Genomic DNA, 15988 nt, shown 5'->3' with positions numbered 1-15988 from the left:
CTCTGCAGAAATTTTAACCTATCTGGACGTTTTCCATCTACAAAAGCAAGCAAGAAAAAAAATTAAATTGTTTTGGGACTAGCTGAACTGATCTTTTAGATTAAGAAAAACTATAAATTGCAAAACAATAACATAGACTAATTTGAGAATATGAGGCTAGCATGTGCTTTAATCTCACAGATAAAAATGAAGTTAAGCAACTTTGTACTGAGATTTAAGTAATAGAGATATTTCAGAAATGTATTCTAGCATTTATTTACCAAATCATGAGTTTGCTGTTCATCAACAGCATAATATAAATTAAAAGAAACCAAACCAAAGCATACACGCGCTGTTTGTGTGACCAAATTCAAGGTGTCAGCTCCACAAATACACTGAGTGGGCTGAAAAGCAACACTGCGTTGAATTCTCAAATTTAAGAGCCTTCACTCAGGTGTAGGCCTTATTAATAAATATAACTCACTCTTGGTTAGAATTACGAAGCATCTTTAGGGGGAAAGTTCTCTGAGCCCAGTCATTTTGCCACCAAGAAGGGTTCCTCCCTCCCTCCCTCCCCCCCTCACCCAGACAAGTCCCCGGGGACCCAGAGCGAACCGCAGCCGCCTCACCAAGTTTCACTACCCAACTTTCGGGATACGGAGCGACGCCCCTCGCCTGGCTCAGACGCCCCAGCAAGGTAGCCTCCCTCCGCCGCCTGAGGGGGCCGCAGCAGACCTCCCCGCTCCCCTCGCAGCCTCGCCCGAGCCTTACTGCCCCTTTCCCGGCAGTGGACCAAGGGCTGAGGCGGCAGCGGGCCCCTGCCTGGCTTCCCCCACCCAAAGCCGTTGACAGCCGTTAACGCCCTCCCCGCCCAGCACAGCAGAGACCGCACAAGCTCGTGCGGAGAGCACCAGCCCAGAAAGAAACAGCGACCACAGGCTCCGCGCCGACTAGGCCTTACCGGGCTCGGGAGGCCGCCCCAGCTTCAGGGCGGGCGGGGGAGGGGGAGAAGGAAGGAAGCGAACGGAGCGCGCGCTCCGAAACTCCCGCCACAAGGAGCATGATGGGAGAGAGGGGCGGGGCCAGGGACCCGAGCCCGGGAAAAGGGGCGGAGCTTCTAGCCGGCTAGAGGTGGCGGCGCCTCCTGCTCTTTACTTGCGGCCCCGCCCCTCGCCGGGGTCACGCGGCGCCTCTATCCCCTCTTGGCTCCGCCCCCTTCGTGCTTACGGGCCCTGCTGCGGAGGTTGCGGGCGGTGCTGCTCCGCCGGGCCATGGCTGAGGTGAGTCCCCAGGCGCCTGCCCTCAGCCCGGCTGCCTGCCTTGCTCGCCCGCTGAGCTTTCCCTCTTGTCCCTAGCCGCCCCTGGCAGCGGCTTGGGGTCGGGGGTCAGGCGATGGGAGTGGCCGGGCCCGCCGTTCAGGTGCGGGGCTGGGGCTGTCTCGGGCCCTGGCCTTGTCCCTTCCTTTCACTCCTCTCCCGTTTCTTGTTTCCCTTCAGCAACGGCAGGATAAGGCCGCGCTGATAAGCGAGACCAGGCGGCGTTTCGAGGCGGAGTACCTGCTAGGTGAGCGGCTCGGTGGTGGAGCTGGGGGCGGGCGGGGAGCGGTGGGGCCGGATCCGTGGATGCGGTCTTTGGGGCTTGCCCGGTGTCGCCTTTCCCTTGGGGGGGCTTTCCTGTACCTCCGTTTCCCAGCTGAGTGGGTGCCTCTGCCTTTTCTTCAGGGGCCGAAGCTGCTGGGTGGGGATGATGCACAAAGCAGGAGGTTTTCAGTGTTGGCTCTTGGTGCTTCTCTTCTGGGTCGCTCTCTTGGGCAACAAGACATGTCGGGGCAAAGGTGCGAGTCCTTTTGACTCACAGTTGTGTTTGGTTGACTGTAATGTGGGGTCTGGGACACTGCTGTGCTTGGCGCTTTTCTGACATAAAACATGGTAGGGGAGGAGGGGAGTGAGGAGAAGAAAATAATTCTGACCTCGACCAGTTTGTCAAGGCAAGAGTTGTTTTTCTAGAGTAACTTGCAGTTCAAATTCATGCTGGCCTTAATTAAAATCATGCTGTGTGTCCAACTCGATTCTTAAATGCAGATGCTTTTAAACATGTAAACGAAGGCCAGGAGGTGCTGGGGATGCCTAGGGGAAAGGGAATGCCAGGGTAAGCCTAGAGGAGTTTCCTTTAATTTCAAGGTTGATTTGCATTGTTTATGGTAGAAGAATATATAGTAGTAGAGTATGCTAACAGCTGTAGTAAGAAGTACATCTTATGACTGTCTAAAGACTTTCTATTAAAAAACATGCTTCTATCCAATTTTTAATGCAAATAGAGTAAGAGCCTAGTAGTTTAGGAGTTGCGTGCATCTCCTTTAATATAAGCCTCAATCCTGCAAACACATGCCTTGCTTTGATGTTCCTGATCAGAATTATTGAGGTTACCTAGTTATCACTTTTATGTAAGGGCTGTATGCTTCTGTGACTTCCTTGTGATTGGCTATAGCACTTTTCTTGCAAACTTTGAGGGTCTTGAGGGTGGCAAAACTTTGTTTCATATGGTTGCTCTGCTAACTTTCATAAAGGAATCTACTTTGGCCTTGGTTAGAGATGACCTGTATTTCTGGCAAGATGACAAAATTATTAGGATAGGGTCTTGAAGAAGAGCACTTATTTTGCCATTTAGTATTTCTATGTGAATAAGGATGTTTTTGGCAGTCTTAAAGCTCAGGCTCAGGAGAGTGGAGGATCATCTTAAATTATAAATTCTTTTGGCTGTTGATGTTTTCAGTTAATTTGAATATTCTCCTATGACAGCTGATTGATCTTGCTTTGTACTCTGTTACCCCAGAGTTCTATTCATAAAAAATTATTTCAGAAAGCCTAGAATTGCTTTGGGACACTTGCTGCTGAAAAAGGGAGTGTTACCTTTTCAGTTGAACTGCCCCTTGCAATCTTGGAATTCCACAGGTTTCTCTAGTTGTAATGAAGCCTCCGTTGGCTGGTTGTTACAGCCATTAAAAGAATTGAATACTTTTGGAAGGTAAGCTGTAATCCTATTTGCAGTATTTTGAACACATTTTCTCAGTAAGCCCATTTTTGGATCATGGTTTAGGGCTCTTAGCCCTTTCAAGAAAATAGGATTAGGATTTTTTTGAGTTTATATTCTTAAGTCCCTCCCTCGAATTTAGGAATGCCTAATTAACAAGCAAATTAATATTGTCATGCCCATGTCAAGTGTGAAAAACAGAATTTAAATTTTATTGTGGTCCTTCAGTCTTTACTGTATATGTTCTAAAACGTATTCTTTTATGCTTCCTCTTAATTGAGAAGGAATGTGGAGGTGCATGTATGCAGACACCCCCAAACGTGTGACTTTCTGTGTTGTAGAGGTACAAATGATTGCTTCGTATACTGAAATTTTAGTCTGGTTTTAAAACTAAAGGCACTGTTAAGGCACACTGAGAAACTGATACTTTCTGCGAATTATGGGCCGCTACAGAATGAACCTAATTCTATTTAAAGGTGAGCTGCGTTAAAATTTGAGTAAAATTTTCAGGCAGTTTTGTTTCTGGGGGGTGCAGCTGCCACTGTTTTATTTTTCTTCGGAGGAAAACAGTGTTCCTGATTGTTCTAGGAACTTGGTGTTTGTGTTATTGAAGTGATTCTTTAATATTACAGAATTCCAGTAGCTACTGGTTCCCCCACCTCATGCAGGAGGAGTTGCTAATGGTGACAAATGTGATGGTCTTGCAGTAATTTTTGGTTTTGTTGTGAAATGAAAACTTAGAGGGCCTTTTTAATCCTGACTTTTGGTTGAAATTATTTATTGGCAGAAAATAGATTATGCAAAAATACATTGTAGCTGGTTTAGAAAAGTCTAATATTAGACTGCCACATCTAATACATGTTGGAATGTTTCACATAAAAGTTAAAAGCAAATAATACTACAGTCTTGACAATTTCCAAAGTAGGATGGGAAAAGTTTTGTTTAGAAGTTGAAAGCACCAGAAATCCGTTTTCTGAATTATACGGTTGCTTCATTTATGTGACTAAATCAAATGATTGTTTTGATAGTCAGATATGGTTTGGAGAATACAGTGTCAGAGAACTTTACTGGCTCATTTCCCCAAAGTTCGAACAAGAACTTTTGCTGAAATTGGTCAGCAAATGTGGCCATTGAGTGGTTCTAGAAAGAAAGCTTGGCCACTGTGAGATCTTAATCTGCAAAGCTGTGTTTAATGTTAACTGAGATCTTATGGTGGTATTTTTTTCTCTTCAGTAAATTTTCTAGCTGTGTTTGAAAGACAGCTTCAGTTCTTGCAAGGAATGTATATCCCTAGTAATTAAAACCCTTCACTTAAAAAGCGTATTTCTAATACTGAAAAGTTCCTGTTAGTCCAATAAACTAGCAAAGGCTTTCTGATGTGGTAGGCTGTTTTGTCTGTTTGGATTCTTTGTGAGAGCTGGTGATGTAAATGATTTGGGTGGTGACACGAACAATGAAAACAAAAGATTATTTTCTAGTACTGACTGGTACTAACAATGTTTTCTAGCAAACAGTCTTGTCTTTTTCTTCAGTGCTTTTTCATTCCTTAGAGGATTTCTAAAATTTGCTTTTATTTCTGGTCTACTACTTTCTATTTTAATGTTACAGTGGAAATTATTTGTAATCAAATCTTGGTAGATTTTTCCATTCAACAAATCTTTTCCACACTTCCTTTTGCATATTTACCATTTCTTATTCACTGCCTCTCCCCATTTGCATCCTTTTCCTTTCCCCTTTAGGCGAAGCTTAATTTTCAGAAAAAGATTTTGCAAGAGGGGTTTCCCACTCCAATTTAAAAGATTAAATTTCATCATGGCTTTCTTTAAGCCAGTAGTAAAACATATTTTGTAATCATATTGGCCAATTGAAAATAAAATTTTAGACATATGAGGCATCCTCAAAAAGCCAGTGATACGACTGTTGTGGAAAACTCGTAAGGTAATGTTTTGAATACCTGCTTATGTCTCCTTATACTCTGAAAAATCTATTTTCTCTGATTCTTTGTTTTCAGGATGAGAAATTCTGGAAGGATAAGATAGGAAACATATGGACAGGAAAAACCCCATACTTTTATAGAAAGCTGTGTGATGTTAATGCTTGAGCTTTCTGTTGAAAGTAGTCTTTATTGTCACTGAGAGTGTTCAGTCTTGCTAAAAGCTTAAACTTACCACATCTTGTAGAGTAAATATTTTATTTGTTTATTGCCGCTTGATTTTGTTGAGTTCAGTCCTTATTAGGCCGACACAGCTTTGTTTTCTTCATCCCTGTCCCTCCCTGTGTGGCTACTGACCTTCCTAATTTGTTTTTCACTCCTGCCAGTTGCCTCCTCTAAAAATTGAAGGCACATACCTGAATGGTTATAGCACTTGTTTTAACGTGTTAGGCATCAACAGCCAATTATAATGGGTTTCCTCTTCCTAGCCAAGGTCAGAGGAATAATTGCCCGTTTCAGACCCAAGACTTCTTGGCTGAAATAGCTTAAGGCAGTAGTTAAATTGAGAGGCTTTGTGTAGTGGAACACTTGAAATACTTTGCTAAGTTGTTTTTTCCCAACTTTTTGTACAATGAAGTGTTTGTTGTTTTGGGTTGTTTTTTTTTCCTCTCTTCAAAGGTATGTAGTTGCTACCTCTACTTAGCTTTGTGTATGACTTGTTCTGTAACATTTCTTTTCTAGATAGGAGTTTTTCCTGAAGGGGGGAGTCATTCTTACATGTTGTGTATTCTGAGCTTGTCTGGATTAATTTAGTGTGGAATTTAACAGTGCTGCCTGTTTTTCAGTCCTGTAGTCTTTCTTCTATATTCTTGTTGAATATTCTCAAATTTCTATTATTTTTCCTAAAGCATGAATGCCTGAAGAAAACACAACAGTACAGCCTTGGTCTCCTGGTAATGTAGAGGGCACTTAAAAAAATAAAAAATGTGACAAGAAGGAATGTTACAATTTGTGCATCAAAGAATTTCATGAATACTTCCACTGAAATTTGTGTTCATTTAGTTTTGTGTGATTCTGGAGTTCTTCTCAGAGCTGTTGTCTTGTGTTATACAGGTTATAATAGAAGATAGTAATTAAGTCTCAGAGTTTCACCAGGAGTTTCTCAGCTTGAAGAAGACAACTACTAAAAGGGCAGAATGTGGTCATGGAAAGAACAGAACTCCTTGCTTAAGCAAGAAAAAAGGAAAACAAGTAATGGGAACAAGCTGCTGTTTAGACCACTTTTTCTGTCTTCTCCCAGTCTTCTCTCTTGACCCCAAATGTTCAATGAGGAAATGAAAGTAACTTTAAGTAGCTATTTTAAAAATAATAGCTACTTAAATGACGTAAAATTATGAACTCGGTAAACTTTAAGGTTCTGCCTTAGACCTGGTCAATCTTCTTGCTCGCTCAAATTTTCCTGGAGGCCTTTTAGCTGAGGGATTGCAGAGAGCTGATTTTGGCCTCTCCTCCTTGCTCTTGCCACTGCTACTTCCTCACATATAACTTAGAATTCAGTTTTAACGCTCTCATAAATAGCAAATTTCCTAAGCAGATTATGCTTTCTATCCCTTTTCTGGGTCTGAGTCATGCTTAGTTTTCTACACTGCTTACCAGTTTAACAGAAAAGTCCTGCAGCATCCCAGTTACGGCTGTTGAACTACTCTGGCATGCAGTAAGGTGTGAATCTCTTGGGCTGAGGGCAGAACCAGGTTTCCAAGCTTCTGGGCAGTTGTCTTAACCTTGAAATGTTTCACCAAATCTGGCACTGCTGTTATATGTGGCTTTCACTAGCTCTTTCTGAACAGAACTAGCTGTGAATGCTGCTCCTTGTTTTAATTTTGGGGCAAGCGGGGCATGTTCTAAATACCTTATGAAATTCTTTTCGGTATAGACTTAATTACAGAGATGTCCGTCTCAGCATGTTAGTGGCAGTTCTGCAAGTGTGAAGAAACAAGTACTTACTTTTCTAGTGAGAAAAGTGTCAATATATGTTTACAAGTATCTTAAGTGGCTAGGCTTGGAGATTATCTTGAGGTAAGATACTTCATTTTATAGCTTCACCTCGATTTGCGTTTGGGTACCCCTCAACCTCAACTTCAGTTTCCTTTTTGACCTCTTAATTGTTGTACAAGATGTGTTTAAATTGCATGTTGAGAACCCCTAAAGTTTATTTTCTTTCAACTAATTCTGTTTTAACCCAGAAATTTCTGATCATCCAGTAACTGCAGTCAAGTGTTCTATGAGTGATTTAAAATTAGAAACATGCAAATTGTTTCACAGCGTAGTTTGAAAACAAGTTTCCAGATGTCTGGAATTATGGGAAATGCACAAATTTGAAGAAGAATTCCTCCTCTGAATTGACATATTTTCAATGACTGGGTTATTGGAAGGACTCCAGCAATTTCATATCACTCTACTTTGTATGTGTGAGATAAAGCACCTTTCTTTTGGGTTCACAATCTCATTCTCAATTTTATTTATTTTGTGGCAAGAATTGGATAAATCAGTAAGGTTAAAACATTAGTCAGTAATGCTGTTTTTCTGTCAGTCCTGTTAAGCTTACCTGATTGAAATACCAGCATCCTGCAAGTTCCTGTGGAGACAGAATTGGACTAGTTCCTGGTGTAGTGTGTGTTGTAGTATATATGTAAATTCAGGTTACACATGTCATCTTGTTGAGAATTTAGTTGCTGAAGAGAGGAAAAATATTTTAGCTTTTTTGGACTGTCCCCGCCTCTGAATCCAGATTGCTTTTCATTGATATTGAAAGTTTGGATAAAACATTTTCTCTATTCCTCTTTCATTTTCTTAAAATATATTCACAAAGTTAAATTTCAAGCTTTTTAATATTATCTAAGTTCAGAGTTTGGGAAAACTTGTTAGTGGCCCGGAAACTTGTGTTCTGGGGCATGTTCCACATAACGATGCATGAATGTTTTTAAATTATTGTTTGATACTAGATGCACTATTCTGTCATTCTGACAGTGTGAAATGTTATCCTCTTAGTTTTTACCTGCTGGTGTGTGGTTTTTCTTTTTAATTACGCAGTATCCAAATCCCTTGGACAAATAAGCTATATATGGGACTGATCTCAGAAAAATACTTGGCCGATTGATTAACTATAGTCACTCTTAGCTGGAATCTAGTGTGTGTTGCAGATTATTAAACCACGTGGAAGTAAGATAGCTCGGGTGCTGGAGACATGTAATACTTGCGTTAAAGTAAACCTTTGCTCTAGCAAAGCCCTAGTTTGCTGTGGGTATTAGCGGCTAGATATGTCTCGAATAGCCAATATACCGTATTGAATAACCCATAGCATAGAGTAGCTAGTTTACCATGACTAAGAGAAGCCCATGATTCTCTTACTTTAGCTGATTGTGGATGTACCAGATTAGTTACTGTACTTGACAGTATCTCTGAAGGGGGTTTGGGTTAGAATGCATATTACATGAAGAGGGGCTGTGGAATCTTTCTATGCTTTTGAGTTTTTAGTGACTTTTTTGAACTTAGAATTAGCCTCACTGTGAGCAGGACTTAGGACTGAGGTGACCTGCAGAAATCCACTCCAATGTTAATTTGGTATGATTCTAACTTGAAACTAGGTACTGCTAACATTCCTCAGGCAAAACTGTCCAAATCGGAAATCATTGGGAGAATAATCAAATTTAAGATGAGCAGCTGAGGCTTTACAAAATTTATACCCAGATTCTTTGCAAGTTGTTCCATCTGTGGTTGATCTAGAGCCACAGAGAAGTTCAACAGCATTTCAGTCTTGTGCTGAGTGTTCACTTTAGTGTGCTTAGTGAGAATATAGGGAATGAGCTGTTTGGTAAAAGAATGCAAATAATGAGAAAAGGAACTGAAAAGTGAGAGAGTTTTAGTGGATTGGAGGCTTTTGGGCAGCGAGGAGCAAGAATAAGATTAAGGAAAGTGGAATTTGACTAGATTTGGCTAAGGAACAAGGTAAGGTAGTGGGGTGATATCAAGGGAAGGAGACATTTGAAGAGCCTAATGAAGAAGGAACTGAGTAGATAATGTATGTGAGAAGCAGTCATAGAATCATAGAATGGTTAGATTTGGAAGGGACCTTAAAGATCATCTAGTTCCAACCCCCCTGCCATGGGCAGGGACACCTCCACTAGAGCAGGTTGCCCAAAGCCCCATCCAGCCTGGCCTTAAACACTTCCGGGGATGGGGCATCCACAACTTCCCCAGGCAACCTGTTCCAGTGCCTCATCACCCTCACAGTAAAGATTTTTTTTCTGGTATCTAATCTAAATCTCCCCTCTTCCAATTTAAAACCGTTACCCCTTGTTCTGTCACAATGTTTCCTGACAAAGAGTCCCTCTCCGGCTCTCCTGTAGGCTCCCTTCAGATATTGGAAGGCTGCTATGAGGTCTCCCCGGAGCCTTCTCTTCTCCAGGCTGAACAACCTTAGCTCGCTCAGCCTGTCTTCATAGGGGAGGTGCTCCATCCCTCTGATCATCTTTGTGGCCCTCCGCTGGACTCGTTCCAACAGGTCCATGTCCTTCCTGTGTTGGGGACTCCAAAGCTGGACACAGAACTCCAGGTGGGGTCTCACGAGCGCGGAGTAGAGAGGTAGAATCATCTCCCGTGACCTGCTGGCCACACTTCTCTTGATGCAGCCCAGGATGCGGTTGGCTTTCTGGGCTGCCAGTGTGCACTGCCAGCTCATGTTGAGCTTCTCATCCATGAATGTGAAATCAGATGTGAAGAGATGTGTTGAGGGAGTGCAACCATAATAACTTGTAGTGGATGCACACATTTAAAATGGGTATATTCTTACTGTTATATTGACTAATTTGTGACAGGAAACAGTATCAATTGAATGACAAGTAAAATCGGTCATATCTTTCCATGTAGGCCAGTAAAACTAAAAATATTAGCAGAATTTAATGGAGTCTTTTTTTTGACATTTTCCTCAGAGTTAAGAAGTCTGATTGAAATACACATTCCTAAACCATCAAGTCACAGTTCTAAATACTTATTTTAATTATGATGCCCCTGAAAGTAGTTATTTTGAGTTTATTGCTTCTGGCAAAGGAATAGGCTTTCCAGTATGTGAAAACAAGCATCTATTTTATGAACAACCAGTCTTAGTTTTTTTTTTCATGCTGATCACAAATGAATTTAAGTGAATTCTTTAAGAGCTTTTGGTTTTTTAGGAGTTAGCAGAGAGATGAGTATCGGTGTCTGTTGCTTTCAGAAGCCTGTTTCTATCATGGACTCTTACTTGATTTACATTCCAGTTATGCAGATTTCTCAGACAAAGAGGAGCATTGATCTAAAACCTGAGCCTTTGTTTAAGCATATCTACTATAAGAATAGGTCCACTTAGGCATTTGTATTTTACAAACTTTCCTGTTTAAAAATAATAATAATAATAATAATGATAAACCGAAGTAAGAAGTGGCAGCAACTCCTGTTTCATCTGAAGTATTTCCTAAAGCATGTTAGTGTGTTATCCTGTTGCTAATCTGGTATGAGAAGAGTTTGGGGCTTGGGGGTTTTGTACTGCTCTAGCGTTGTGTGTAGCTTGCATTCAGTAAAGTAACAATAGATAACAAGTGTAGAATGCATAATCTTTTTAAAGGAAAAAAATATTTCATGCAATAATGTATGGTGCACGATCAAAAATAGTCATTTTAACATCTGTTCTCTGACATTTTGTGGTCTGACATGCTGATGCCTGTGAGTTTGAGAACTCAAGCTTGAACTAGTGATGCTTAATATATGCATTCATCAGTATACAGATTCTTAGACTATATCCTAATTTATGTTAATATGAATCACAGAAAATATTTTTCTAGTGAGAGTTCCTAAATATCATCACAGTAGATATTTTTAATCAATTTCTCATGCTATGCTTTGTCTGCTTAAGTTTGAGACTACAAAAGAAATCTGATGTACCTAAATGATTATATTGAAACTTGAAAAATCTCCTCATGTTTTCATAACAAATGCTATATTCTTACAATAATTGATTTGTTTGCTAGATAAATCGGATAAATATGATTCTAGAGATGTGGAAAGACTTCAGCAAGATGATAAATGGGTGGAAAATTATCTGCTTTGGCGTCACGATGTTGTGGATGATACATTAAAGATGATTGATGAAAGCTTTCAGTGGAGGAAAGAATATACAGTTAATGGTAAGCTATGTTATATAATGATTTTGGAGGTGTATGTTGCTTTCCTATTGAATTACAACTGACTTCTATATGTAGTTTCATATGTAGTTTTTTCTATAAGTACCACAGAGAACTGAATAAGAAGTTTTCTACTCAGTAAAAAAAAAAAAAAAAAAAAAGAACTATTGCTTTTTATGTTGACCAGTGCTGTCTCACTGTTATGTTGAGGTTCCATATGTCTATTGAAAGGTTGTTTAAGAGGAAGGCAGGCTGCTATCTCTTGTTTTGTCTTTGTGCATTTGTTAGTATGGAGTCCTTAAAAAAAACCAAACAACAAACAAACAAATCGCACAAAATTGAGACTTTGTTGTTCATCATAGTACTGGTCTGACACCCTAGGTAGAACAGATCTGGGTTTTGTGCTGTGATAATGTTTTGAAGGTGAATTTTATCTACAGGACTTCACAATCTGAATTAAAGGGTAGAGCAAGAGGGGCTGCAAATATGAGCAAAACCACACATTTGCAGCATTTTTTTCTTATATCAATTTTTTAATTCTTATTTCTTCCTAAATAGATCCTACTCTACGGCACGAGATGAAGAAGATAGTAAAGATTTCAAATGAGCTCAATATTTCTATTAGTTTAGTAAAGGCCTTGGAAAGTGGTTTATGAAGACATTTCCGTATTTAGTTGCTAGACTTCTGCGTCTTCAGTGACTTCTGTTAAGTAAAAATGTGAATATTAGTATGATTACTGAAATAATCTTTCATTTGTCTTTGCAGACTTGACAGAATCTGTCCTTCCAAAATGGTTATTTGAAAATGGTTCTCTCTTTCTGCATGGATATGATAAAGAGGGCTATAAATTATGTAAGTTACACAGAATATTTTCAGTCATTGATGATTAGTTTTTTGTTTCCAGCGTTTTGGCATCTCTTTTGAAAAGAAACATTTTAAAAATAGAAGTAAGAACATATTGGTAACTGGTTTTTAATGAAATTGATGAGAAGGTTCTCATCTCAAAGGATCTCTTTGGATCACAGTGGAAAGAATTGGAATGAGGAAACTGTCATCGGTTTTCAAAAATCATAAACTTTTATCCTAATTATAATGTAGTTTTTAACTTCCCTGTTGAAGTGCATTGTTTCTGTTTCTACTGTTTTGAGTATATGACTAGTATAAATGTTCATTATTACAGTACATTGTCATTGCTTTTCTAGCAGCCCACATTCTTGGCGTACTTGCAGCGGTTCACAGGTGGTCTGCAATGGTTTTCATGTTTTATTTCTTTAATATTTTCTGGTGTCATTGGATCTTCAGTAACAGTGTGGACAGCTGATAATTATTGGAGAGTAAATGCTCAAGTTGTGTGATTAGTTTCTAGTAATTAAAGAATAAAATTTATAGGGAAGCAGTAGCTATTGCTGGAAATACTCCTGAGGGGTTTTTTTTTATAGGATATAGTAGATAGTCAATATTATTTTCTGTAAATAAATCTGTTGTAACATCTCACATATTTACTCTTACTTAAGCTAATACTCAGAGGCAAAAGAGGCTTTTCAAGCAGTGATCTTGAACCTTGAAAAGGCAAAAAATCTAAATCTGAAATTCTGCTTTTCCTTGGTTTTCAAGGGCTAGTTTGTACTTCCAGAAATACACTAACAATCCAATCTTTTACAGAAATGATTGTGTTTTAAACGTCAGTATACTAGTTTTCAACAACAAAAAAAAAAAATCATGACTGGAAAAATACAGCTTCTATTTTATGGCTGTGTTCTGTCGAGCTGCCCCTTTTCTTATCATTGTAAGATGTCAGTGCTGTATGAAAAATTATGGATTTGTTATGCTTCATGATTTTTCTTTTAGTCTTCAAGGTAAGTGATGGTGATACCTTTTTATAGCATTTAGAAAGCTGAGCATGATTATACTGAGTGGTTCAATTTGATCAGATTGGAGGTGGGGGGAGAAGTAGGAAAAACATGACTTGCATCGGTGCTTCGACTTAAAAAATTATGCAAATGTTTCACGACAGGAATGTGTAAGTCAGGTAAATAATGATTTCTGATTTTATTGTCGCTGAAACATAACTAATGACTCAATTTTCCATACCTGAAGTGTTTCTTCTGTGAATGTTAATTGGGTCAGAATATCTGACTTGGTATGTGAATTCAGATTGTATTGCAGTTAAGAGTTCCTGGTTAGTCAACATTTGTGAAACATGTTTCTTGGGCCACGTGCTCTCTTCTCAGTCCCTTATATAAAACAGACATTTTAAAGTATAAAGAAGTTCTTCAAGAATTATTGTTTACTTTCACACGAGACCTGTGTTTGAACAGGGTTAACTTTCTGAAATTCTGAATTTACGGCATCTAGTTAATATGCTATGTTTAAAAAAAAAAAAAAAAAAGAAAAAGTTTGTTTCTTTAGACTAGCCATAAAGTATTTTTAATTGAAATGGAAAGTAAAAGGCATGGAGAAGAAATCTGTTTCTTAGTAAGATTCTCCAGGTTTCAGGGAGTAAAATATTACAGTACATCTGCAGTTATTTTCAGGGCTTGTCTAATTTTGGTATTGTAGAGGTACGAAAAATGAAGTCTGCTTTTCACATTGCTGCCCCAAGTATTTCTTTTATCACTTCATTGTGTAATCAGTAATTTGGTTTCAGATGTTTTTATAAAGTTTGTTACTTTGAAATATGCTACTTTTCATGGAAAAGCTTGTCTCTAAGTTTATTTTCTCTACTGTTTCTTCTGTGCTGTAACTCTTTGTATTCTCAGGTTTTATAGTTCTGGTATAAGAATGTGAGCAAGGAAAGGGGGCATGCAGTTATTTTTTGGCTGTTCAGTGGCCACAAAATCAGTAGAAATGTAGAATGTAAACTCAGAGGTGTTAATAAATTTCAGTGCATCCTGTATAGTTATTTGCATAATGTTTTGTGTTAATTTGGATCTGTTTTTTCAATTGTTGTGTGTGTTTTCCTTTCTTCTCTCAAGTTTGGTTCAGAGTGAAGCATCATGTAAGAGATCCTAAACAGCAACTTGAGAAAAAGAAACTAGTAGCTTTTTGGTTAGAACATTATGCCAAGAGAGATCATGGAAAGCCCTTAACAGTGGTATTTGACATGGCTGAAACTGGAATCAGTCACATAGTAAGTATTTTTATTGTGCTTTTCTTATTACTTTCTGAATTATTTAACCTACATCCCCAGAAAAAGAGGAGTCCCAGCACAGTCGTTGTCACCTAAATAGCTTGACAATTGCTCACATCAGTGATATGTAGGGCTTCTTTCTTTCTGTCAGTTGAGCAGTTTCCAAAATCTTCTGTTACATATTAAACTTTAAGTTTGTGCAGCACACTGAAAAGTCTTAGTTAGGCGTCTGAGCCAAAGTGACAAACTATATATAGTAGTTGAGTGAAGTATGCAAAAATGGGGTAATGGTGAAGTATGAAAACCCTTAGATGCAGTGGCTGAGATCTTTGATGATCTGTTCTGACAAGTCAACATCTTCAGTTGACAGTTCTGATTCTGGTCCTGCCTCTCCATCCTCCATACTATGTATGCTGTTCCTGTATCTTTAAATTGTATTAATTTCTTAAGACTCTGCATGCATCTCTCCACCCATTGAATTTTATGGTGAAGAGAAGTTAGCTGGATGCAAAAGAGCAGTTCATCAAGTAGGCATTGCTTTCAGTAATCATCTGAACCAAACATAGCCCAAGTTTCTGTCTTTTCTCTTCCTAACAAAACATATTACTACAGTGATGAGACTAATATGGAGAAGAAATCTGCATGCTTGTTGCTGTGTACAGGTACAGAAAAAATGAGGGTGTCTGAATTTAAACAGATGTGATGGACATGCCTACAATTCAGAAGTCTATCACACTAAGTTTATACTTCTTCAGGAATAATATCTTCACGCCCTGTTTCAGTTCCTTGTCCAACCTGTCAGCTTTACCGAAGGCTGCTTCCTCCAAGCTTGACCGTACATAAGTGAGACCTTCCTACTTTTCATTCAGAAGAGGAGACATTTCTCTAAGCAAAAGTTTTTATGCATTTCTAGATGTTCTTTAGGACTACAGAATGAAGGAGGAGCAGTGTAGCTCAGTCACTTCTGTAAAGCTGATGATTATTCAAAATTTTGAAATTAGATAAGAACATTCTAATGATTTAAAGAGTAGGATTTCACATTTGCCTTGGACGTAATTGTAGAACTGAATCGTTAAAGAAGCCAAGAGAAATTATACTAGTTTTGGAAACTATTCCAGAAAACTATTTCCCATTTGTATAAGAATTTACAAAATTCAAAGCTTCATTAATTTTAAAAACATTTCAGAATTAAGTACTTGAAATTCCATGTTCCAGGTACTTGGAAATAAGTATAAAAAAAATTAATTCCGGACCAAGAAGTCATACGTCAAGTCAGTAGTCTACTTGGGGAATTACTTAGAGATTTGTTGTAGTTATACAAAGGATTGGGTAATTCCCTGCCTGAAGTAAACTTCAGGGAATGTTTAAGTTCAGATACTCATTGGAATTTAGCAAATTGTTCATGTGAGTTACATGAAACTTAAATGTATTTAAGGACTGTTCCTGAATTGATTGTTCCTTAATTGTTCTAAGTCCTGTGCCTATATGGAAAAGTGGAAGATTTAAAGAACGTGATTTGTGGGGGTTTGAATTTTCAAAACCTTTATTTATTGTTACTTTGGCCATAATATTTTGTAAACCAATCCTGAAAATATTGTTGTGAAATGTTAAAATTTTCTGCAAACTCCTCCCCATGGATTGTTCTTAAGTTAGAAAACCAGTAGTAGAGTATCTTTTAATTTTCTCTAAAGCTTTCACAAATC

The 15988-nt window shown here is 38.7% G+C and overlaps 1 protein-coding gene across 1 annotated transcript in view; it reads left to right on the top strand.

Moving 5' to 3' along the window:
- The first annotated feature begins 1206 nt into the window (after nt 1–1206).
- The window catches only part of MOSPD2 (motile sperm domain containing 2), a 35913-nt gene continuing 21131 nt past the window's right edge, over nt 1207–15988 (top strand). Inside the window, exons 1-5 of the mRNA XM_074146099.1 lie at nt 1207–1259; nt 1476–1542; nt 11002–11157; nt 11921–12007; nt 14131–14285. Coding sequence (XP_074002200.1) covers nt 1251–1259; nt 1476–1542; nt 11002–11157; nt 11921–12007; nt 14131–14285 — 474 coding nt within the window. The 5' untranslated portion in view covers nt 1207–1250. The remainder of the gene's footprint in view (nt 1260–1475; nt 1543–11001; nt 11158–11920; nt 12008–14130; nt 14286–15988) is intronic.

This window comes from Numenius arquata, chromosome 1, assembly GCF_964106895.1.
Source record: "Numenius arquata chromosome 1, bNumArq3.hap1.1, whole genome shotgun sequence".
NCBI lineage: Eukaryota > Metazoa > Chordata > Aves > Charadriiformes > Scolopacidae > Numenius > Numenius arquata.
This window is presented reverse-complemented; position numbering and strand designations above follow the sequence as displayed.